At 43.3% G+C, this 24,880-nt stretch overlaps 1 protein-coding gene across 1 annotated transcript in view; it reads left to right on the forward strand.

Moving 5' to 3' along the window:
• The window catches only part of LOC146856907 (5-hydroxytryptamine receptor 3A-like), a 131,689-nt gene that overhangs the window by 71,204 nt on the left and 35,605 nt on the right, over positions 1 to 24,880 (forward strand). The window contains exons 3-6 of the mRNA XM_085646779.1: positions 5,402 to 5,446; positions 6,941 to 7,050; positions 15,403 to 15,572; positions 19,159 to 19,316. Of these exons, the coding sequence (XP_085502905.1) occupies positions 5,402 to 5,446; positions 6,941 to 7,050; positions 15,403 to 15,572; positions 19,159 to 19,316 (483 nt within the window). The remainder of the gene's footprint in view (positions 1 to 5,401; positions 5,447 to 6,940; positions 7,051 to 15,402; positions 15,573 to 19,158; positions 19,317 to 24,880) is intronic.

A 24,880-nucleotide genomic window follows, 5' to 3' on the forward strand; every position in this document is an offset into this window, starting at 1 on the left:
TTGAATTGCAACTATAAGCCACAAGATATTGCCTATAGATCACATATTACCCACTTGTTCACAGGAAAAGGGTAGCAAGTTGATAATTTTGCTTTAGGCACAAAAAACATCGTACATCCGTTCCTGTAAGTGGTTACGATGAAATAGTGAGAACTGCCCTGGCTGTCAGTGGAGCGGAGAGAGCAGGTGAAGTCCTTCGCTACTGTTCATCCCACATACACACTCTGTCCCTCTTTTTTACATGACAAGCTATGTCCCTAATGGACAGATGTACTTTGTGACAACCAAATTACTTTAAAGCCCATCACCAGAGAGGGCAAGTTACATCAAGTTGCAGAATTTAAGGTGAAGAATGTGAAGGGGACATTCAGTGATGGCCTCGTGCCTTTGCAACTCTATTTCTCTAGTACACAAGGCAATAGAAGGACATTTAGGGGCTGATTAGGAAGTCCCTCTGATTTTAAGACTGACCAACCTCAGGTTGGCGCAACGAAACAGCAAATTACGATGCGCCCGTACATGGTGTGATCGGAAACTCCCATTTCCCTATGGGAGTTATGTGCGGCAGTCGGAAACCGGCTGCTGCACAAGCTCCCATAGAGAAATGGAATTTACTCAAATCAGTGGTGTAACGAAAGTTGAAGGGGCCCCACTGCAAGGTACACAGAGGGGCCCCTGCTTCGGATTTAATCAGGAGCTCTCAGGCCTGAGAACTGAGCTGAGGGGGCATCCTGCAGCTCAGGGGCCTCCCACACTGCATGGGCTGCGGGGGCCTGTGTTACGCCCCTGCCTGTAGCCTCTGCACGGAGACCCCCCAACAGTGAGTGGCCCAGTAAGGTGAAATCCAACCTCAAAAGACACCCCTGCATCCAACCGCCCTGCACCCTGGAGAATAGAACCCGAGGTGCACCTATGTCCCTGAGCCCTCCAACTTACCTGCCCAGCTGTTGGTTCCTCCCGGAAGTCTTCCTGGACCGAGCCTGCAGCTAAAAAACAAAACGAAAAATCCCGATTGAAAAAAATAGGGCACCAGACGCCAAAACAGCACCCTGCACCCAGCCGCCCCTGCACTGCTGCGGGTGCACTTTTTGTGCTAAACCGCATCCCCCTTTGCCCTGAGCCTAACACCAGGAGCTTGGCTCCCACAACCAAGTGGCCTGCTCGTCAGCAGCCACCGCCCGGAGGCCCCCTATGCCCCATTGGATAACATTGGGCCTCAACACTCTGCACCCGGCAGCCCTAGTGCCGCTGAAGGTCTAATGAGAGTGCAACCTTGACCCTGGGGGACCCCTGAATCTACTCCAGAACCTCAACTTCCACTAACGAATATTTACCTTAAAACCGATAACACTATTTTCCTCCACAGGATAACATAGACTGTTTTTCTTGGAAAAGTTTTCAAGTGTGGAGTTTGAAAACCTAAAGAAATTCTTTAGAATTGTTCTGTTTAACAAAAACGATTTTACTTACCTGTTTACAGGAAATGTCCCAGAGTAGTATCAAGGTATACTACTCTGTGTAAGAAAAGTAATCCAAAAAGTAACTTACCTGGTATTTAACAGAAAACACCATTCAAGTCTGTGTACTGAATTTACACAGCATTGCATTTCTCTGAAACAATACTGTAAGTCAAATCAAAGTACATTTACAATTGCAATCCAAACTGTGTTACAAACTGAATTATTATTGCAAAGTATTTATTGCTTACCTGTGCCATGCTTGCTTGGTTCTAGGAAATAAAATAACTAAAACAATATCTTTATCCAAAAACAATTGGTCTGAAGTTCAGTCTTTGAGTGTGTGACATCATTTGTTGACTGAGTGTGTACAACAAACGCTGTCCTCTGATAAAGCCTGACTGCTCGACCACACTACCACAAATAGAGAGTAAGGTGCTATCTAACTTTACCTCTGCCTACCTTTGGGGTACCACTGGACTCTGTGCACACTATACCTCACTTTGGTATAGTATATACAGAGCCAGCTTCCTACACCGTGTACCCCTTCTGCAATACATCAAGTGAGGCTAACACAAAGCTGGTGAAAAAAGAATGCAAACTTTGTTTGTACTCGTTTGCTTCAATGTATCTCATGCAATGTGACTTATGGTTTCCCAATTAAGTCAACTTGAAATGTTTGTTTGCATGTTAGGTATGGCACCATTAATGATGATGTTCAAAGCTTGTTGGTGAATACATATCAATCAGATCCCTTGAATTCTATTTTTATAGGTAGAGGCAGTGTGATATCAGACGTTGACAGCACCAAGATACACTCTGGCGACCAGGCACTTTACAAGTAGACATGGTCCTTTAAGACAGCTAAGTTCATCCAGCCTACCAATTGCTACCTACCAGTTAAACTCAGACTCGGAATGGTCTCCAACTTTACCTCTTCCTTCTTAGTTTCCTTTATTTCCATGATGTAGATGTCCATAGTGCTAAAGCACCCTCCAGCGCACACACACACACACAGTGCATAGCGCTAAAACACCCTCCAGCATGCACACACTCAGTGCATAGGGCTAAAACACCCTTCAGTGCACGCACACACACAGTGCATAGCACTAAAACACCCTCCAGCGTGCACACACACAGTGCATAGCGCTAAAACACCCTCCAGTGTGCACATGCACACAGTGCATAGCGCTAAAACACCCTCTAGCACGCGCACACACACACAGTGCATAGCACTAAAGCACCCTCTGGCGCGCACACATAGTGCATAGTGCTAAAACACCCTCCGTCACGCGCACACACACAGTGCATAGCGCTAAAACACCCTCCAGCATGCACCCACACAGTACATAGCGCAAAAACACCCTCCAGCACGCACACACACACAGTTCATAGCACTAAAGCACCCTCCAGCGCACACACACACACAGTGCATAGCGCTAAAACACCCTCCAGCGCACACACACACAGTGCATAGCGCTAAAACAACCTCACATGCTCACACACACACAGCTATACAAACATACTTTCAGCAAAACATTCCTGATGAATGTGCACATGATAGAGCAGAGGGGATGTGTTTTAGAAGGTAAGTTAAAAAGGAATGCTTATAACATGCTTCCTGTGTTTTTTTTATACATGACAACATGCATTGCTTCAGTTCATACAATCGTAGGCTGGATATGGAACCCTTGAAATACATCACTGGAAGGAACTGGAACATTTGACCGGTTCTTTCCAACATTTGTTTTAGTGGTCTCAGCGAGGGACATTTTGCAAACAAATGGAACGGGTGTATACAGCCAATTTATACCTTTGAGCGCAGCGGAATATTCATTGTGCAGAATATACTTTGGTGGCTTCTGTGACCGGCTGGCCCAGCAGAGGGCATGGTCGTGCCCAGGAGACACACGTGCCTACACGCTCCGTGATGGCAATATATTCTTAATACAGTAGTGGGCTCGCACAAGAACTGAAAGGAAACCATGTTTATGAAGCCGAAGTAAAAAGGCTTTCAAACAATCTTTGACGCCGCAAGGAGGCTGACGGAGACCGCTCCTTCCTGAAAGAAATTCGCAAACCATGGCAGATAAGACACAACAGCTCTCAGCACTTCCTACCACTTTTTACAGAACCGAGAGAACATGTCAAGGATTGACCCAAGACGGGGACTGTGGGGCAGAGAGCGATGGCAATTACCCGATTTACTAATGCAAAATTCAGCGCTGCATAAACATACAAACATACAGAAGCAACGTCACTGAAGAGAATGTCGCTGTGGCTCTGCACACTGACGTAACGAAACTTGAGGGGGCCCCCTGGAGCTCGGGCCCCCCGCACCGTGGGGGCTGCGGGGGCCTGTGTTACGCCCCTGCTCTTAATCCCTGCACCATGTGGCAGCCACCACACGGTGCAGGGATTTACAGGGGGGGCACGTCGGCCCCCAACCGTAGGACGCAGAGAAAGGGGGCTTTGCTACGGGCCATAAAGTCGCTTTCCGATAGGCTTTCCATGTCAGAAAGCCCAACATGAAAAGTCTGTTGGAAACCAACATTATAATCCCGACGGCGGAAACGCTGTCCGTGCAGAATTATGCGGGGATTCCGACTGGCCGAAGGGCTCTCTGATCCCGTTGCAAGCCAGCCGGATTGACTGGCTGTTTTCAAATATGACCGCCATCATTGTAATAGGGCGGTTGGATTTGAAACCATGAATGTTGGTCTGGAAGCCTCCGACCGCTTTCCGACAGACATCCAAATTAGGGCTTTAGCCACTTGGCAAGGTCTTTTTGCAAACAATCAACTTGGGTCTGAGTTTTACAGAATAGCAGCAAGAAATCTACAATGCAACATGCACTTTATAAATATTCCATCCATCCTCCAATCAATCCATCCCTCCATAAACAGACCCAACCATCAATCATTGCCTTCATCCATTATCCAACTACACATCCATGTATCCAGGCCCATCATCCAATCCATGCCCCACCCTTCCATTCACCTAGCCATCCCTCCACTTATTGATCCATCATTCCATCCAGTCATCCAAAACCCATCAGCCAGCCAACCATCCATCTGTCCGTCTATCCATCCCTCCATCCAACCATCTATCCATCCATCCATCCATCCATCCATCACCCATCTCTCCTCCAACTTCCAGAACATGGAATCCTGCAAATTCCTGAAATTATTTGCATGGCATATTTTGCACTACTTCCAATAACTTATCAAATATTTTCATCCCATTGGATGTGCTGATGCAGTGCATCATCCTGCTGCATTTCTTCCAGAGTGCTGGGGTCTATAAAGTTAAAAAAGGGTATTTATTCCGTAACTTTGTTACATTTTCTGAAGTCTGCAATCTTAGAGACCAGTCCAAAGTTGCTAAAGTTAGAAACGATCTGCAGGTGTAAACCACTGGTAAACGTTGGTTTGCAGGAGAATATTACTATATTTGGGGGTTAATTGTTTGCCTGTCTTTTACTTTTCCGTGTCCCTTGCAGAGCATTATCCAGTTTACTGGGTATACAACAGTTTTCCACACTAGCATATGGAACCTTGTCAATACTTCTAAGTGTAAAAGCTTGGGATGGGAATTTCATTGGTAACATTTGGAAGCCTAAGTGGGCTATTGAGAAAGAGTTGGGGTGGTATCAGATGCCTGCAGGAGAAATAATCTTGATGGAAGACCTCTTTATTATGAAAGTGTCTTTCAAAAGCTTTTCTGTGTGATATACCTCTTCCGCAAGTGAAGATGGGTGACGTTGATTAACTTTGCAAAGTGTGTAATTTTCAAATTTGCCCTTCGCTGTCTTGAAAGGAGTGTAAGATTTATATAGGAGAGATTTTGTAATGGAGTTGCAGGTCTTGGCTTTATCACTATATGCATATTCTTTTAAATATACAGAAAATACAACTTCCTGTTTTTCTCCTTATTCACCGCAGGATGAAAAAAACCAAGTTCTGACCACCTACATTTGGTACCGACAGGTAAGACAGTGGGACATCAGCCACAATAGCTCATTCAATGCATTATCATTTTGGCATCATGAGGAGGAAAACATCCCCCCTACTTAAAGGCTGCACAGATGTCTTGCAGGTTCTTTGCTGTTTTCCACAAGTAAAGTAGATTTTCTCTTAAAAAGTTGCATTAGAAAATGTATAATGATCAGTATACAAGCACGAGAAGTCGCTGTTGAGTTAACCATAGATATGCATATAAACAGTTGTAACAAAATTGTATTATTTCATTAGTTCATTTACTGATTTGGATAATTGTGTGAAGTGCTACCTTACTCATTAATTGTACCGCACTTAGGGGCATATTATCAAGCCAGGCGATAAAACTATCGCCGCTTTAGCGGCAGAAAACGGCCACTAAAACGGCGATAATGGGCTTGATAATATGCTCTATGGACTTCCAATTGAAGCTCAGGTTAGATGTCCTTCACATCTAGCAGTTTTCTGCCGCTAAAGCGGCAATCATTTTATCACCTGGCTTGAAAATATGCCCCTTACTGATGTGGAAGTCAACATGTTTTTTGCAGAACCCTGCACCTTTTCAAATTAAATTACCTGTTTTAAGGTTACAAGCAGCCTCAGTGCCTCAATTACTTATTTCTCATGATTTATATACTTAGTTTTGGACAGAGTTAAGGTTATGAATGCAGCTGGTTACACCACTGTCACCTTTTTGTAAGTGGTCACTGTTAAATTGTCATAGAGGATGTTATGAACCAGTATGATATAAAGTTAAATGCAAAAGTGTGCTCAAGAAAAAATATCCATGCATCGCAAAATTAGGGCTCATCAAGTTCCTCATCAGATTCCTAAAGAAATGTACATATTCCTGACCCACGTGCAATTCATACATCTCAGATCCAAATGCAGTCCACAAATCACAGAAGTGATGGTAATCCTCTTGCACGAAACCATGTATCTCAGAAGCATCAATAGTAAATACAACACAAAACCAAATTCAATCTACACCCAGTGCTTAGTTTGTAAAAAATAAGTGCCAGGGCTCTCGTCAGTAGGCCACTGAAGCTTGCACCCCACATTGCCCTTAGCATGCTGCCATGATAGTAACAACACAACTACTAACCCTCACACTTCTACAAGTGTAACTATTCCAGGGCCCGAAAGCTATAAGAATGGCTTGGGTGTAATGTAATATCCAATCTAAATGCATATTGTATTAATAATTGACTGTTGTGGTCAACTCTAAATTAGCCAGACAGCCCCACCTTGTGGTAGACTGTCAGAAGCACTGGTGTTTGCAATTAAATGCCAGTGCCGAGCACCGGAAACCACCGGCTCAAGTGCCTCACAGATCAGATGTCACCACTTCATGACTTTACCAAGTGCTTTTTCTGCATCGCAAGACAAGGTCAATACAAATCACCCTGACAAAGGGTTGCAACTGTCCAGAGCTTTGCATGATTCTATGTACAGGGAGTATTCTCACGCTTTCTGTTTTTTCAGATATGGAAAGACGAATTTCTTACTTGGGAGCCACAGGACTTTGATAACGTCACACAGGTTTCAATTCCCACTGATAAAATATGGGTCCCGGATATACTGATCAACGAATTGTAAGTACTAAGTTCATGAAACTATGTTTTTTCATTCTCTTCTTTATTGACAAAGGGCCATATGGAGGCAATTTTAGCTTTGGAAGAACGTCCTTACACATTCTTCACATGCCATTTAGCACATTTACACATAGGAAACCCTTGTCTTAACAGGGCACAACGTGAAGAAACGCTTTTTTCTCCTCATTGTTGCTGTTTTTATGTGTGCTGCATTGTGCAGCCCACATAAAAACAGCAAAACGCCATGAATTATTGTTTATGACAGGAAGGTGTCCCTTCCTGCACATAAACAATCATTTTAAAAATGACGAGTTGTAACTTCTATGTGTGCTGCACAAAGCAGCCAGTGCTTAATTTGTAAAAGAATAAGTGCCGGGGCTCTCGTCAGAGGCCAATTCAGCGTGCACCACACAGTGCCCCTGCTATGCTGCCAGTAACAGTACAAACACAGCTACTAACCATCACACTCTTACAAGTGTGAAAATTCATACTATTCCTAGGCCCCCAAAGCTATAAGTATAGCTTGGGAAGCAGGTATTAAATGTAAACTAAACTAACAATGTAAATGTAAACTGAGCAGCTGCTGTGCTCATACCCAAATTAGCCTGTCTGGTCATGTGACAGACTAACATAAACCCCGGTAATGGCAATTAGGTGCTGGTACCGAGCATCGGAAACCACCGGTTCAAATTAAGCACTGAGTACAAGCCTTTTCAAGTTAAACTAAGGTTAGATACCCCTCACAGTCAGCTTCCACAGACGAGGATTTCCATTTGAAGACTCCCGCCCCCAATTTCAAGCTTTCCAATGTAGCCCCAACCACCATGCTACATGTGGGAAAGCGTCTGGTACATGGTGTTCACACAACCTTTGTCACACTTTCCAAATACACCTGTACATGGAAACAGACAAGGAAACACGTCATGGCACAGTGATGCTGGGAAAACTCTGAGTTACCTGAAAGTGGCTGATGGATAATAAATGTCCTCTTATAAAACTAAATCGAAGTTGCCATCTTGAAAATATCCAACCACCATTAATAAGCAGATGTCAAAACCCTATACTGAAAATCTTATAATATTGTTTACAACTTATATATGTCAGTTGACATTGTAAATCTGTGACGACCTCCACAGGCCTACTGCGCTCCAACAAAGCATAACGGTCAGGGCTGCTGGACTTTGGAGCTGGGGAACCAGGTTTGAGTCTCGGCGTCGGCTTAACATGTGGGGATTCTGGGCAAATAAATCATTTAATCTCCCGATGCCTACCAAAAATAAACAAATAAAAATGAATGTGTCCTAGTGTGATGTAACTGGTGCTCATGTAAAGCTCCCCAATAACTACGGGTCGAGTTCGTGCTATATAAAACTGCAGGAAAAAAAGACATCTCAATAACACCAAGAAACACGAACATTATTGACAGGAGATCTGACGTCATAGCACACCCCTTTTGGGGTAGCCTTCCCTCAGTCATCCGCACCACTCCCCGCCTCATGCCAACCTCTACACTAACTTCAAACTTAACACTTTTCTGTGTACCGTAACTCACTGTAAAAAATGCAATTTAATTCAACTATTGTGATGTTATGTTGCCACTCTCGCAATCTGTCTCTCCCTCGGAAAATGTATGTAACTGCTGCATTTGCAAATCCCGCTCACCGATATTATTGCCACTGTGGATGTCTCTTGCAAACCCTAGCCCATGACCAGTTATTTTAACCATGACAAACTCGCCATACAAGTCGATGCTCTGGCGTCTAGAAGGAACTACGTTGTACAGTGAATGCTATACAAACATGCACATAAATAAGGCATTCTTGGGGAAACGACCTCGATTCAGAGACACAGGCCTGAATTATTACAAATAAGTTATCTCATCTTAACTCTCACAGAAAATGCAACAGATACAAAGAGTGAGGCTGCCAGAAAGATAGATGCAAAAAGAACATTTAAACAAATGTCTCGGTGCTGACAACAAACACTATTAAATAGTTTAATTGTGGTTTTTTAAACAGGTACATGTGGTGGGTACACACTAACTACCGCAAAAACTTATTAAAAATGGTGACGTTGGACTCCAAAATCAACAGATTTACTGAAATAATGCGATGCACATTTTAAGCCTCCTTTATTGGTGGGGACCTGATGTTTTCTATTTTGCCTCCAAGATGGCGGAACGAGCAGCGAGGCACAATTACCGAAGGATCCATCATTAATATGCAACCGCTCAGCCGTGCGTTAGCAAAAGCCTAGCCAAGTTGGACAGAGCGTATTTAAAAGGAAGCCTGTCTGTACAACGTGCCCTAAAATACAAATACACGTCGAGGACTTTCGTAACCAGACCATTGAAATACAGACTACTATTACCCCTCGAACCTCCCCCCAACCCTACTCCCCACACACCATGGCTACTAGTTAGTACTTAATTTACCGCTCGTGGTGGGCCGGGCGGCCGGAACACACACTGCACTGTGACTGCCTTTAGCTTTATTAACTGATTATTAGGCCTGCCTCACCGTGTGCTGTCATTCCTCAACGTCGTCGTCGGGTCAGGTTGGGCTGGCAGCACTCAGTTGAACCATTGGACGATGACTCGGGTAGTGGGGTGCGGCCGTGCTGGTATGCTGAGGCGTGGCAATGCAATCTGAATAAATCTGCGCACACTGCCTGCTGCCGCACAGCCCAACCCCCACAGAACCAAAATCCAGCCCAAATCAGTGTCCCGCCCAGGCCCACCGGCCCGGCAACACTGAACTAAGGGCCGTGCAGCTGCCATCAACACATCAGATTACGATTCATTCATAGCAATCTCCTCTTGGCTCAGCTTCACAGCCGCGCTCACAACACACTTCACCAGGGTGGGACTGACTCACTCGGGAGACGGACGAGAAGTTAAACACAAAACTCTGCCACGAGTCCAAGTAGTGAGGTAAATTCACTATATCAATGAATGACATGCAGCAAGATGCTTGTAGACCCGGCCCTGATAATAAAGTGCCGGTGCTAAGCACCGGAAAGCACCGGTGCAAATTAAGCACTGAAAGCAGCGCACATAGAAGTTACAAAGCGCCATTTAAGATTGTTTATGTGCAGTAAAGGACACCTTCCTGCACATAAACAAGCACTCTCCACAATGCAGGCACCCTTGCACTAGTGCACGGGTGCCTGCATTGGCGCTAGGCAGCTGAAATTAGCGCCAGCGCAGGGGGCAATGCAGGGCTAAACCGTATTGTTGTAAATACGGGGCAGCCCTGCGTTTCAGAAGTAGCAGAGCGTGGCGTTAAGCCAAGAAGGCTAACGCCGTGCTCCGTCAATCCTTGGTAAATATGCCTTTGAGTCTGGCTAAAGTAAAATAACATGCGACACTCAGTTTCAGGAGTCATTAGTGAGCTGGGGTGTCATATACAGCTCTTTTCTTTTACTTTAGAAAGCTTCATTAATGTGGCATCAAGAAATAAGTGTGACGCAGTTAAAAAAAAGGAATACAGCAGGTAGTTCTTTCCAAAAAATGAGGCAAAATTATTCAGTATTTAAAACATTACAAGCCAGTAGCAAATTATGAGAAGAAGATCATAAATACAACAATTCGGTGGTGCAACAAAGGGCCCTGCAGCCCCAGCAGTGTGGGGGGTGGCCCTGAGCTCCAGGGGGGCCCTCAGCCCTGTACCCTGGCGTGACAGCTCCTGAGTCCAGAGGGGGGGGGGCATTCCATGCAGTTTACGGTGGGGCCCACCTCATGTTTCGTTATGCTAATGTAACAATTATACCGTCTGGTAAAATCATATAACAAAGTGCTTTCCAAACTTTTTAAAACCACAACTTACTTTTAAGTATGACAACCTTTAGCAACAAACCTAGCTTTGATGGACATGAGGCAGATGATTTTTTAATGTAACTAAAGCATCATATGGTAGCACATTTTCATTTACTGACAGCACAATTTCTATTGAAATAATCATTAAAAGCGATATTCCACACAAATTATAAAGCGTGGCAATCGGGTTTCAGTGAATAGTTATAATTTGTACATCACTAAGTAAAGTGTCTTCATCTGTCCATTCTTTGTCTCCATCACACTTCGAAATTCCACAATTAGCCGTACGCGCTAACTTAAAGCGTTCCTCCACTTAATCTACGACATTCTCTCTAAACTATTTCAAGCCAACAAACCCTAATCATGTTTTATTTCATTTAAACGTTACTTCCCTTATGAACTCATTCATCTTGAAACACCCTTTTCTTACATGTTAATATTCACCAAGCAAACTAAATTCACTCAAACATAACACACCTTAAGAATAATTATTATATACTCAAATTTAAAAATCATAACTCAATCTTAAACACGCTTATTGTTTAAAACTTTAAGAGAAAACTTATCTTTATGGGCAGCAGCAAAAAAGAAGGAAGATTCATAGAGGTTCTGGCTCTTTGTTAATGTTCTAAAGAACTTTGTTGTATTCTATGTTCTTTGATGTTGCTGCTGTGGGTGGCGCATGGCTCAATAAAAGAGGATTGCATAATCTTAGCCTCCGGTCTTGCCATAGAATTTGCTTTATTTTTGCTTTCCTAACTGCTGAATGTGTATAGTTCATTCACAGGTATTTACATTTTGTCTGTTATGAAAAAATGACATCCTATCCTTTCCTTACACGCTTCATGAACCCCAGCAAGATTGCCACATAATTCACTTTACTGTTCTTTCTCTGATTGCAAAGTGAGAGGAGTTTGTAAACACCTCTCCATTTACAAAAAAATATAAGCAGCAGAAGACATAATCTGACATTTGACCTTTGCCTTTGAAGTGCAGCAAATGTGTCATGATAAACTGATTTTAAAGGCATCTTTACTTATTGCTTGGAGTTTCGGCAACCCACCAAAAATCGGCTTGTGGCCCAAAGTTTAGGATATACCGCTATAACACATTATATCTCGACAAAAAAGTATTATATAATTTTTTAGTAAAAAGATCAAAAAGGGAAAGAAAAGAGAAGAGAAGGAATGTCGGAAAACAACACATCAATTGGCAGGTGGAAAATCAAGAGCATATGTATAAAAGTGTACACGTTCAATAGTAGTTTATGGGAACTCAAAAATTAAGACATATAAAATTAAGGTTGTTAAAACAATAAATGATAGAAATATTAGACTGGGTGACAAAATTCCAGCATTATACAACAATTACTGGACACCACGGTGTAAAGCATCTGAGGAAAAAAAAGAAATTCAAGGGAAGTTCATAAAAATTCACTCTTCATTTTTAACTGCAGAGAAACATTATTAATAATTTCCAGTCTATAACTGTAGCACACTCAATTCCACCAAGTGATATATGATAAAGCTTCAGCTTTCTTCCAATTAGAAATTACCTGTAGAAAAATAGCAATTTGTAGATTTAGTAATTTACCTTTTATAACAGGAGGTAGCATCCTTAATGCTACCCAATATATTATTAGGATAAGATAATGGAATTGAGGTGTCAAGAACTTCATTAAGTTTGGGCCATAACCGGTTTAGAACCGCAGCTTTATAGGATGACGCAGGTAAATATGAGCATGCAGAATTAAAGCCGTGATGGAAAAGACCAAAGAGAAAGCAGAACTGCTTGTTACGCAATATGGGAACAGAATCCCGCCCCCTCTTCAAAGGTAGCAAATCACTTTAAAAGTAAATCAAAATTCACATCATCAGATAATTAGCTTATATATATTAAAATCAAATTTCATTTGAAAAGGCTTATGTAAAATCGATCGATTTTCCACATACTGGTAGTAATAGGACAGAACCTTGATTTATCACAAGACATTAAAAGAATTCAGCTTCCAAATACTTGTCGGACTAGGCATAGGGCCTATTTGCAAGTTTGGCAGTGTGACAGTGGGCCGCCAAACCAGCACCCCGCTGCCACACCACTAAACTTGTCCGCACAACACCTGCCAGATTACGAGTTCATTCGTGGTCTGGCAGGCAGTGCCTTGACGGTCTCACGGTGGTGCCTTTCACAGGCTTATATCTGAGCCTTAGAAAGGCACCACAATGGGAATGTCAAAGCCCGTTACTGCATGGCATGGACTGTTAAGTCCATGCCATGCAGGAAATAGGGTTGCATGCATACAGGGGGGCACATGTGCCCCCCTGCATGCACCCCCTGGCCCAAAGACATCAGTTTCCTCACCGCCATGAAAACTGTGGCAGTGAGGAAACTCGTAATATGCATGGTGGTGCCATAACGGCACCACCAGCATATTGTGGGCCTCAGACTGCTTCAAGACTGCCAGGGATCGCGGATCCCTGGTGGTGGCAGCGGTGCTATGGCAGTTGCACCGCCAACTCATAAAGCAGTGCCAGTACCACCGTAGTCATAATCAGGCCCATAGACTGGTCATCGAGGTTGGTATCAGACTATAAGGCCTTATTTTACATGGCAAGGTTTAGAAATAAAAAGACCTGCATTGAACACAGACCACATTTTGTTAGGATAAGGAAATAACATTATAGGAAATCATTGGAAAGAAATGGTGGTTCAGTTTGTCATTCTCATCAAGTACTTGGACCTATGCGCATTGGTTATCACCTCCTCGTCCGTCTTCCCGTCCCATTCCTTACACATGAGTTGGCCTGCTCCTCAGACCTTGTCACCTAGCTGAGGTCAAAATACTTCCCCCAATATGGCACCAACTACCCAGCATGCATAAAGGGAGAAGGACGTCACAAGACAGCCTGAGAATATCAAATGAACTCATAGGATAGAAAAAGAATCACCATAAGCAGAAACCTGGCAGGGAGGGTCGAGTTCAGGAATGGAATGGGAGGCCTGGGCTTGGAGTCATGAAGATTACTGGTGAGTAACCGGGCAGTACAAAGAGAAGAAGAGGTGTTACAATCTTAAGCCTATCATGGCACCATGTGCTGGATGGAAGTAGAGGCATTTCCCCATCTGTGGCTAAGTAATGCACTGCAAGTCCTGCTCCTATTTCCACGGAGGTAAAAAAGGGGGACATGAGACACTTATCAATAGAGGGGCTTAGGGTAGGAAAAACGTGCCTCTTGAGGAGAGGATGGAAGGAATGTGTTTATGATGTTATATTAAAAAAATAAATAAGGAGAACATCAGTCATTATCCTACAAATGTGATTTGTCTCAAGTGCTATGCCATAGAAGTCTTTGGCATAAAAACATTTGTCACACGCCCTCGTATAAATGTACGGGCCATTTTGCGATGGCGGACCCTCGGGAAAGAAAGACGCAGTCTAGTCTTTCCCTGGGGGAATTTGTGCTAAGTCAGGACATGGGTGAGGATAGGGTGTTTTAGGGGGGAAGGGGTGGGACACATTGCTGCATATAAGGGTCTGACAAGGAGAAATGGCCCCTTCCAGACCCAGTGCATGGCCGGTGAAGGGGGGGGGGACAGAGGATTAAGTTTATTTGTCCACCCACCCTGTGTTGTGACAGGGTCAAGGGAGTGTTTTTTTTTAGTGTTTTGGAAAAGTTTGTTTCTGCCAATATTAGGACCGGTTGCAGTTTAGCAAGTAGAGCGGAAGTCTTGGGGGATGAAAAGCATAGCCGGACTGACTACCGGGCGTTTTGGAATGCTGCTGAGCTGGGGGCTGATTTCGTTGATGGGGACCTGCGTGTACTGAACAAAATTCGTTTTGCTTTAATTATTTCGAAGGGCACGCAGGTCTCCATCAACGAAATCAGCCTCCACCGCAGTGAAATCAGCCCCCTCCTGGGCAGAATTCCAAAATGCCCGGTAGTCAGTCCGGCCCTGATGAAAAGTCACATGCTAGCTCTTACACACCCTGGGGGGGAAGGGGTCGGGTGTGGTAAGAACGGTGCGCAGGAGGGAAAAACGGGGCGGTACCTTGCCGGGAAAGAATGGGATGGGAAAGAACGGTTGGGGATGAAAGTTGCTGGGAGAGGTGAGGGGACACGTGATGTTGGGGGTCTTGTAGTCTTATACATTGATTGTTAATGGTTAAATAAAGTTATTAATGTGCAACCATGTCCTAATAAATGTTGGCCTTTTACACTATTCATGGGGTCATGGAGTGTTTATTGTGGCACGATGTGCATTTGCTTTGCTTTTTCTGTCACAACCAGTTACATGGAATCGTTTGGGAACATAAATCAACACAGTATTTGAAAAGAAGAAAGAGTTAAAGGTCCAATTAAATAATTATTACTTTCTAAAGTCAGGTGCCGTGTGATCTTATTTCCTGAATGACATGTGTATGAATAAAATGACCGAAATCTCGTGCGTCCATGTACTTCCCTCCGTTTTAAACCATGAGGTCAACGTGGGCTTACTTCACAAGTTACTTAATTTGCATTTTTTTCACTTTTTAGTGTGGACGTTGGGAAGTCACCGGACATCCCGTATGTGTATGTGAAAAACACAGGCCACGTGAAGAACTACAAGCCGATCCAAGTGCTGACCGCCTGCAGCCTCGACATCTACAGCTTCCCCTTCGACGTGCAGAACTGTACACTCACTTTCACCAGCTGGCTGCACAAAAGTACGTCACTAGCCTCCTGAGCATGAGCAGTAAGGGGCTCGCGAAGTAGCCCGTTATTGCTGATGTCATTTTTGAGCCGGAAGAAGGTTGCAGGTGGTCTCGGATGGCGCCAGAGGCTCATTCACATACCCCATCCTTTGTTCCTTTTTTTACGCTTCACATGGGCCTGCAACATCTATTTCTCTGTCTAATTGTTTAACGTTCATGATTAGCTTCAGTGCCTTCGGCTACTTTACCTGTTTGGGGGATAGGCGGGAAGTCACTGGGAAAGGAAGCTGTGTCGTTACCATTCATATGTGAATTGCTTGGGTATCCTGCCACTCTCCCAATATATCAAAGGAGAGGCCTGCCGCATAATAAGAGATAAAAACAGGCATGGGGCAAAACAATTCCGAATAGAATTTTGCCACGCCAGGCAAAGAGATTGAAAATATGATTACAATTCGGATATTGATAATATGTGCAGGGCTATTTGAAAAGCAAACAATGACCATGTCAATCGTTTAGAATTTTTATAAGTGGAAAGACTCTTGCCAAGTTCCACTAACAAAACACAGATAAATCATGGATAGGATATGGGTGGGCTCTCGTTACTCAAAGAAAAAGTGCAAGTTGTAGCTAAAGTGCAAGGTCTGGTCACCCACCTGCATGCACACCTGCTGGCACGGGTGCAGTCCAAGATTCTTTATGTACTCAAATCTGTTACCCCACAGGTAGCAGCAGTGAAGGTGAGGTGAAGAGAAGACGAGGCGGAGAGAGTTAAGGGTGAGGATGAAAGAGACAAGGATGAGATGGAGAGAGGAGAATGGGGAAGGGAGAAGATGTGTGGTGGAAAGAGACGGTGGTGTGGTAGAGAGAGAAGAAGCTGCGTTGGGAGAAAGGTGAGTGAGGTTAGCGAGGATGAGGTGAAGACAAGTGAGGGTGAGGCGGAGAGAGCAGTTAGTTGAGCTAAAACCCCAACTAACACAGAGTTAAGACAAGTAGGCACAACCCTGGCAATACGTAGAGTATGCAGCTCCCCCCAGAAGATCATTCAGCATGCCCAATCACAGTTCTCAGACACATGGGTGCCACTGGGCAACCACATTTAAATTCATTTTATATTGCGCTTACTACCCCTGACGAGGCACTGAATTCATCTGCATGGTTCACCCATGCCTCTTCATGTGCCTCGATATCTAGAATCCTGAAGTCACGCATAGTTGGACGGTGCTTTAGAACACAGAGAATTTTAAGCTAAGAAAACAAGCTTTGGGAAAAAAACTGCTGGTATTGATTTGTATTATGGAACAAGTTGCCGAGTTGAGATTGAAGAAGCGCTTGAAGGGCAGATAAAGTTTAGTAGCACTTACCTTTAGAGCATTCAATTGATCTGTTGAATGCCCTGGAGTGAGCAATTTTTTGAGAGCTTCCACTCTTTTTTAAACTGAGGCTTCATTAAATGGTACTGAAATATTGAAAATGAGCAAGCACACAATGTGGTTTAAACTTATGTTTACAAGCATGTGGTGTGTGCAGTGGTGTAGCTATACCGTGCACTTAGGTTCCCCAGATCCCTACGTGTGTAACACATTCAGTCCAGTTTTCTTGGCATACTGGCACTCAATATTGTTTTTTTTGCAGTTTTTATATAGCTCAAATTCGACCCAAAGGTCCTTGTGCGCTCTACATGAGCACCCGTTTTGTTATACAAGGACACATTCATTTTTAGGGAGCAGGGAGATTAAGTGATTTGCCCAGCAGCACAGTATGTTGAAACCACGCCAAGACTCGAATCTAGTTCCCCGGTTCCAAAGTCAGCAGCTCTGGCCGTTATGCCACATCCGTTACTGTTTATCCCATCATAGAAAAAGAACTTCAAGTACCAGGAAACCAGAAAAAACCTGGACTGGAAGTGCTACACCTACATGGACCTGGGATAATTGAGAGCCCAGGATATGTAGTGTGCATAACAGAGGGTGCCGGTGGTGCAGGTAGTGGCAGAGATGGTGAATGAGGTAAATGGTGGAGCGTGAATATGATGTGGCACAGATAATCTTGGTTGTTCATTTCGGTGTACCTGACCTGCGAGGTTTCAGGTGGGTAGTGTATGTTGCGCAAGTGAAGCCGGTTGAATACAGCGTCAAATGGAGGCGGCATGTAAGGTATTTGTGGTGTGGGTTAGAGTCCAGATGGTGTTAACAAATTACCTGCTGGTGTAGTGTGGGACATAGTGGTTATAGGTGGTGGATGCAGAGGGGCAGATTATGCAGAACATAGGTGGTATGTGATATAGCTGGTGTACGTTGCAGCTAATGTATGCTTTAATTAGATGGTGTAGGCAGTAGGTGCTGATATTTGTAGGTAATGGTGTAGGTGCTGGTCGAGGTGCTAAGGTGAAGATGATGGTGTAGGTGGTTTCTGGCATACTCTAAGTTGTACATGGTTGTCTATGACATAGTCTGCAATATAGGTTGTAGGCGGTGCAGTAAAGGATATGCTATCTAGATGGTGCTGTAGGGTGAAGGGTGTAGGTGATGGACCGAGAAGGTGCTTGTGCACAGTGGATACAAATGCTGTAGATTTTTCACGAAAGTGGTGGTTAAATTTATAAAAGATTTGAGGATGGTGGAAAAGTTTGGGGAGTAGTTGACAGAGTGCAAACAGTGGCTTATATGGAGCGTTTGTGGCTGTGTAGGGCATACACTATGGTGGAAGTGGTTGTGCACAGTATAAGAAGCATTGCTTTCAGACAGTGGTATAAGGTGCAGTGTACACATGTAAGATATTGATATAGGAATAGGCTCTAGGTGACGGTGTGGGTATGGCATGGGTGTTAGGTGGTAGTGACTTTGTATTACAACCCCATCACCAGATTCCTCCCATATGGAGAAAGGTCTTTCAGCTGTCAATGAGGTATACTTTGAAATTCTCTTCACCCAGTCCTTCCTTATACTTACATTTTCTCACCATCCAAGAGGAACAAAAAAAAATGATTTTGACTTCCGGGTTTATTTTTACTGACCCTGTATCCGTCGGTCTTCTGTGGTGTTTTCTCTATCTTATTCCTTCACTTATGAGTTGACTGTCCTGCAAGGATTATTGATAGTTTTGATGGAGTGAAACAGTATAAGTCGTATTAATAAACCCTGGAATAAATAAATAGAAATAGCTGCCTTGTGTTTTTAATGCAAGCAGTCTGTCTGCACTCGGGTGCATGGGTTAGAGGAGTGGGCAATAAACAGCCTCTCCTATCAAGGACAACCTCGCCTGGCCACTTAACTATCGCAGTCCATAGCAGACCCCACTGTTGTTTTCTTCTTATTGCAAGAGCTGGGCTTGCACTTCCATTAGGCAAGGCAGGGCAGTGCTTCTCGTAAGAGACTCTGTGCTGGCGTCAAATTACAACAAAAGGACAATAAAATTGCCTTTTTAGTGTACGAGCTGCAGACATAATGCTAATTTGCTAAGAATTTAGAATATCATATGACTATTTCATTTTTCAAAACGGTAGAGTCATATTTTAGAGCAGTTCAAGGACTGGGATTTAAATAACATGATTTAATATTTTTGCATTGCATTATCTTTTGTGTTTCCTCTGCTCTAGTTCAAGATATCAACATTATGTTAGTGAGAACAGCAGAAGAAGTGCAGAACGTCAGCGGTCTCTTCATGGACGCCGGCGAGTGGGAACTTCTCTCAGTCATTCCCCAGAATTCTACATTTGAGGAAAACAACGATACCTTCGCTGAGATGAAATTTTTTGTAAGTGCCAAGAGGTTCTTATTATTTTAGGAAGAGAGGTGGACTCAGGGCTGTAAGAGGGTTTGGTCTTAGTTCTTAAATGCAGGTGCCGAAACGGGTCCCTTTCGGGCTCTCCACTTTTACCCTTAGGGTGGGGGTGGGGAAAAAAACTTAACTCTGCAATAGTGCACATGTCACTGCTTTTGATGTAATTTCAAAGTGACTTGTTTTTCAGTTTTATATAATGCAAACATGAGCACCAGTTACATTACTCAAGGACCTGTATACTCCTTTTTGAATCACAGGATGTTAGTCTCGAACCTGCTTTCTCAGCTCGAAGGAGGGCTGCTCTAGCCTACACCACAACCTAACCTACAAGAAAGGAACCATTTTTAGGTCTCGCTGAGACAGCGAAAGCTGTCTCTTTGAGACATTTTGTAGTGGGTTTTTGAAAGTGCTTCCCCTGGCATAGAGCTACAGTGCACGAGGCGTGCACGCGCGCAAAGCAGCCATATGGCTATACTTCGCTCTCCCTCGTAGCCCCTCTCCGCCCCCTTCCCTGCTGCTATTTCACACCAGCTTATCTCTACTCGCGCTTCTCTCCCCCACCCCCCCACCATCGCGTCTCGCGCGTTCAATGCCTGTTCATTATCCCCCACCATCGCGTTTTGCGCGGCCAATGCTTGTTAAAATGTTTGCTTATTAAAATGTTTACTTTTCCTCGCTGCTGCTCTCTCAGACACTCACATGCGTGCGTTTATGTGTCCTTTGTTTCCTCCGCTAAGTGTGCCTGTGTTTCCTCCTCTGACCTGCGAGTGGCGCGCGGTTGTTTCCTCGGGAGAGAGAGTTTGCCTTAGTTTCTCCCGGGTGAGTGCTTCACACCCTGATGCCAGCATGTTTATGCTTTTGGACCATTGCTGGCCGTTTTTATTCCCCTTCGGTTTCATTATAAGCCCTCCCTCCACTCTTCAAGTGCACACAGCCCCTGCAGCAGCCAGCAGTCAGTTTTTATTTTAGCCCGTTGATGCGCCTTCCACACAAACGCAGACCCTCCCTGTTTGCAGCGAGGCCTCGACACATGCTGCGTGGCTTTGGCATCCTGTTCTATTTTTAATAACAGCTTCCACTACGTGCTCAGGGAATTCTGGCTTTACCAATACGGGAACGTTGACAGCTGTCTTGTAGCATACATGACGCGTAAATAGAAATGTGTGTATTGCAACATGCTAACGATTGGTAGTAGGTTCTTATCAGCATCGCCAGAGACTGGCATCGACGTTTAAAGGAAAGTGTTTGTCTCTGTGTGTGCTGGCTTGAGATAAACCATGCCCACCACAGCGTGAAATTTTTTGAATGGTGCACACTTCTTTAAAAATGTCAGCCGCATACCTCTGTGTAGTCTCCCACTCTCTCTTTTGTGTGCAAAATGTCTTTCCCATTAATTTAAACTTGCGATCTGTGGCCCCTTGTCTTTGCGTAAGAGATTTTTACGCTCCTTGATTGTAATAGAACAGTCGCAATATTTTAGAGCTTTGATTTCAAAGTAAGGCTGAAATATTATTTGCTTCTCGTAATTTGTTACTTAGATCTCATTATTTAATTCCACAACTGCAAATGGCACAGATAGAAACGGTCACGCTAAGGATAGATAAAGCAGAACACACCATAGAACCCCCTGACCTCCATCTTACGGTTTTTCGTTTTCTCAGCTGCATAACTCAAGACTCTTTCAGTGTTATTAGTGATGAGTCATAATAAAGCTGTGCAATTATTTTTTTTAAAATAGTGCTTGCGTTCGTCTTTAGCTCCTCATGACTTACTGCAGGGTAGGTGTGCGTTCAAACATTCGAGGAAGAAACTAACAATGTCCCTTTTAGTGTAGCCATATAAATTACCTGTCATCGATCTTGGAGGGACAAGCGGCAGGAAACTGGGCAAATGTAGATATATATTATACGCAGAAATGAAGAAACATAGGGGCATATTATCAAGAAACGGCGTTAAAATTATCGCCGCTTTAGCGGCAGAGAACTGCTGCTAACGCGGCGATAATGGGCTTGAAAATATGCCCTTGAGAATTCCCATAGAAGCCCAAGTTCTGGTGTGAACATGGGCTTCTATTGGAATTCTCTGTGGCATATTATCAAGCCTATTATTGCCGCTTTAGCGGCAGTTTTCTGCCGCTAAAGCGGCGATAATTTTAACGCCGTGCATGATAATATGCCCCTAAATTGTTCAATTTTACACCATACGCATATTGCATTGTGACCATGTTTTGCTATCAAGCAATGCTGCACCTGTTTGTTTAGCATTTTACATAATCCAAATTTGGAATCAACTGTTTTTCTGATCCAATCTGGTGACGTCGGGTGACAGATTCACCAGTGCATACGTATATTTCAGTTTGCACCAGTTCTGCATGTCACATTATAATTCTAAAAGTGTTGCATCTTTATGTCCTTCTCCCTACATATGCTGAAGTTCGTTAGGTGTGGAGTCAAGGCAATCTGTTTAAAATTTCCTGACAGGAGGTATGAACACATTTTGGCATCGTGAACCTTACACCAACACTCCGTACATTAGGATTCTAACAAACATTTCCATTCTATTGTCGGGAAAGCTTTCAAAGCAGTATGCTGAAACTGTCAGTATTCCTGCAATTGATCACATGGTGCACAGTGGAACATTAAAAGGCACAGGCAATTAGATCTGACATCCGTGGTCTGGTATTTCCCCAAATATTTTGCCTTCATACCACCTGTTTTGATGAATTTGTTTTTTGTTGGCTTTAGGTCTGTGCACACTTTAACAATGGTAACAACTACTAAAGTGCTTATGCTCTCTCCTTCAAACATGGTAACAGTGCCTTACACCAAATTAACAGATTGAATTACTTTTAAGTCCCTAGAAAAGTTGTACTACCTTTACCCATACCCTGCAGTACTCATTGTGCCACCCACTAAAGTAATTATCACTCAGGCCTGCTACTGCAGCATTTAGTTCAGTTTTAAACTGTCATTTCAACCTGGCACAATAAACCCTTGGCCAGCCCTAAACCTATCCTTTTTAATGCATATTAGTCACCCTCAAGTATGCCCTGTAGGCAAATTGGGCAGGGTGCATAGTATTTAACAAGCATTTGCAATGCAATAGGTCTCGCATTTGGGAGGGTTTGAACTATTGCCTTTGTAAATGACAATGCCTTTTATTTGTATTTTCAAAACCTGCAAGTGTTGCATAAACACGCACTTTGTACTTGTAGTCGTAGCTTATGAGAAGCAAAGTTGTCCTTTTTGACTGCCAGCCTTGCTTCTTGTAAGCAAGGACCATAAGTAACAAGCATTTACAATGCAATAGGTCTCGCATTTGCGAGAGTTTAAGCTATTAGTATTGTAAATGACAATGCCTTTTATTTATGGTTTAAAAACCAAAACATAAATAAAAGGCATTGTCATTTACAATGTCAATAGCTCAAACTCGCGTAAATGCGAGACCTATTGCATTGCAAATGCTTGTTAATATTATATACAACAAAGTCATAGGTGTTGCCAATTTGTACGTGTAATATTACTTGTTGTAATATATAGCTTGATGAATCGACAGAAGCAGCAAAATACCATTTGGGCAGCACACTATGCTCAGCACAGATTTTTAGCATAAGTGTATTAAGCCACGCCTTTAATTACATTTGCCACGCCCCTATGGGAGACCCCCCAGTTTTTTCATCTCACTTAAAGCCCTTGGGTGTACTTACAGTACAGTGGTTCCTTGGTAGGAGCTTGCAGCCTTAAAAATATTGTGCCAGCAGGTATCATGGGCATGATGATCAAGAAGGCCACGTTTGGTGGGCATCAACACTGACCGATATGGTGCCAAATCACCTGTTTTATATCAAGGTTATTATGGCAAGTGGATGAAGTACAACCGTAGTGGGAGTTTGGTGTGGGCTTGTTTAAGAAGGTGTGTCCAACATAGATCCAAGAAGGCCAGATATGTCAGTTTTTCACTATACACATGTAAGATACATTTGCATATAATTAATCTAAAGGGACCCATTTTGCAATAAATAGTCAGCGGTTAGCCTGAAAGTATGACATGGATCCGGTCCTCCTGGGCCTGTGTTGAACTCCTCTGATTTAAGCCCTCTCTCATTGTCCATCAGACTCTTTGCTTCATAATAAGGAGTTGACCCTATTTAGGGCAATGATGCTAGTGGTTCTGGTTAATTAATATTCAGGAAACCGGTGACACATTTGGCATGGATTGCTGTGTATTCTTTGTATTGTAACATGCAGACCTTTTTCAACATGTTACAATTCATCATCATCATCAAAGTACTTTTTTTCGATTTAAAAATAAACAACAAAAGTACAAATACATAAATACAATAAAAACAAAAAAGAAAATGTTAAGAAACATCCCAGGCCCAATCAAAAGACCATATAATGGTTTATATGTCTAAAAAACAAAGGTTAATGGTCATCATCCTGATAAAAAATAAACTAACAATCCGGGGACAATTGTAATCTGACCGCCCCCAGTAAGAAACAAGCAACAGAGAAGAGCATGTTCCCTGACGGCAACATCTGCAAAAAAAAATATCTGTCCTGCTTCAAAATCTGACCTCAAGAAGAGGAACGATAAACTTAGTCCTCAAGTGCCCATAAAACACATAAAATAAAATAAAATGAAGTGTATCCTAAGTAGAGAGGGAATCACGCCCATAGGGGGCCAGACTATTAGCCTGATGCCAACCTCTCTGTGCTGCAAGTAGATAATGGGGCATATTTAATCTGAATCTAGCTGTAAGGTAGCGATGATTCGGACCATTTACCACAGACGAAAATGGCTCCATTATAAAAATAGTTTAAGTCCTGGGCCCTTAAGGAGGGTTTCCTATGATCCTCCGCTTCGATTCTTTTGTACCCATTTTGAGCACGGGTAAACTGAGGTGGTCCATTTCAAATCAGATTTTGTAACACCCTCTGGGTTACCAAACAGGTCCGACCCACTAAGGGTATGAAAGGCATATCTAACATAACTCAGCCTTTGAATCTTGTGTGCCATTCTAATTTAAAAAAAATCCCTGAAAGTGGCTTTGTTAAGTGTGGGTTCCTCACTAATAGAAACAGAAAGCCACCTTAGTAGAGGGCAAGCACGTCCTAACTATAACCCACACCAAGTTCCTCCTGGGCTACGTAGGCTGAAGTGCTCTAGGGAAGGGACAGCAGATGTCTCAACAAATTCTTCTCAACAGTTTGTAGCATCGATGTATCAATATGGCTCAATATGTCTGCTCCATAAGAAACAGCAGCTAGACATTTTGCTTGGTAGATCTTCGCTATAATGTCGAGTGGGTTTGATTCCAACCTAGAAGCAAAATAGAGAATGGCTGTGAGAGATCTAGTCATGAAAAAGTTTTTCAGAGGTTTAGTACTGTGGCCCAAAAGTCTTTCTGGTGAAATTGAACCCCTAGATAATGGAAAACTGAGACCGTAGTCATACATCTATATTCTATTTTTGGTAGTCTGAGGATCTGCATCATAATTTGGGATTTACAGAGATGTGCATGGAGGTCTAAAGAA

The sequence above is a fragment of the Triturus cristatus genome, chromosome 3_2 (assembly GCF_964204655.1).
Source record: "Triturus cristatus chromosome 3_2, aTriCri1.1, whole genome shotgun sequence".
In the NCBI taxonomy this organism is placed as follows: Eukaryota; Metazoa; Chordata; class Amphibia; order Caudata; family Salamandridae; genus Triturus; species Triturus cristatus.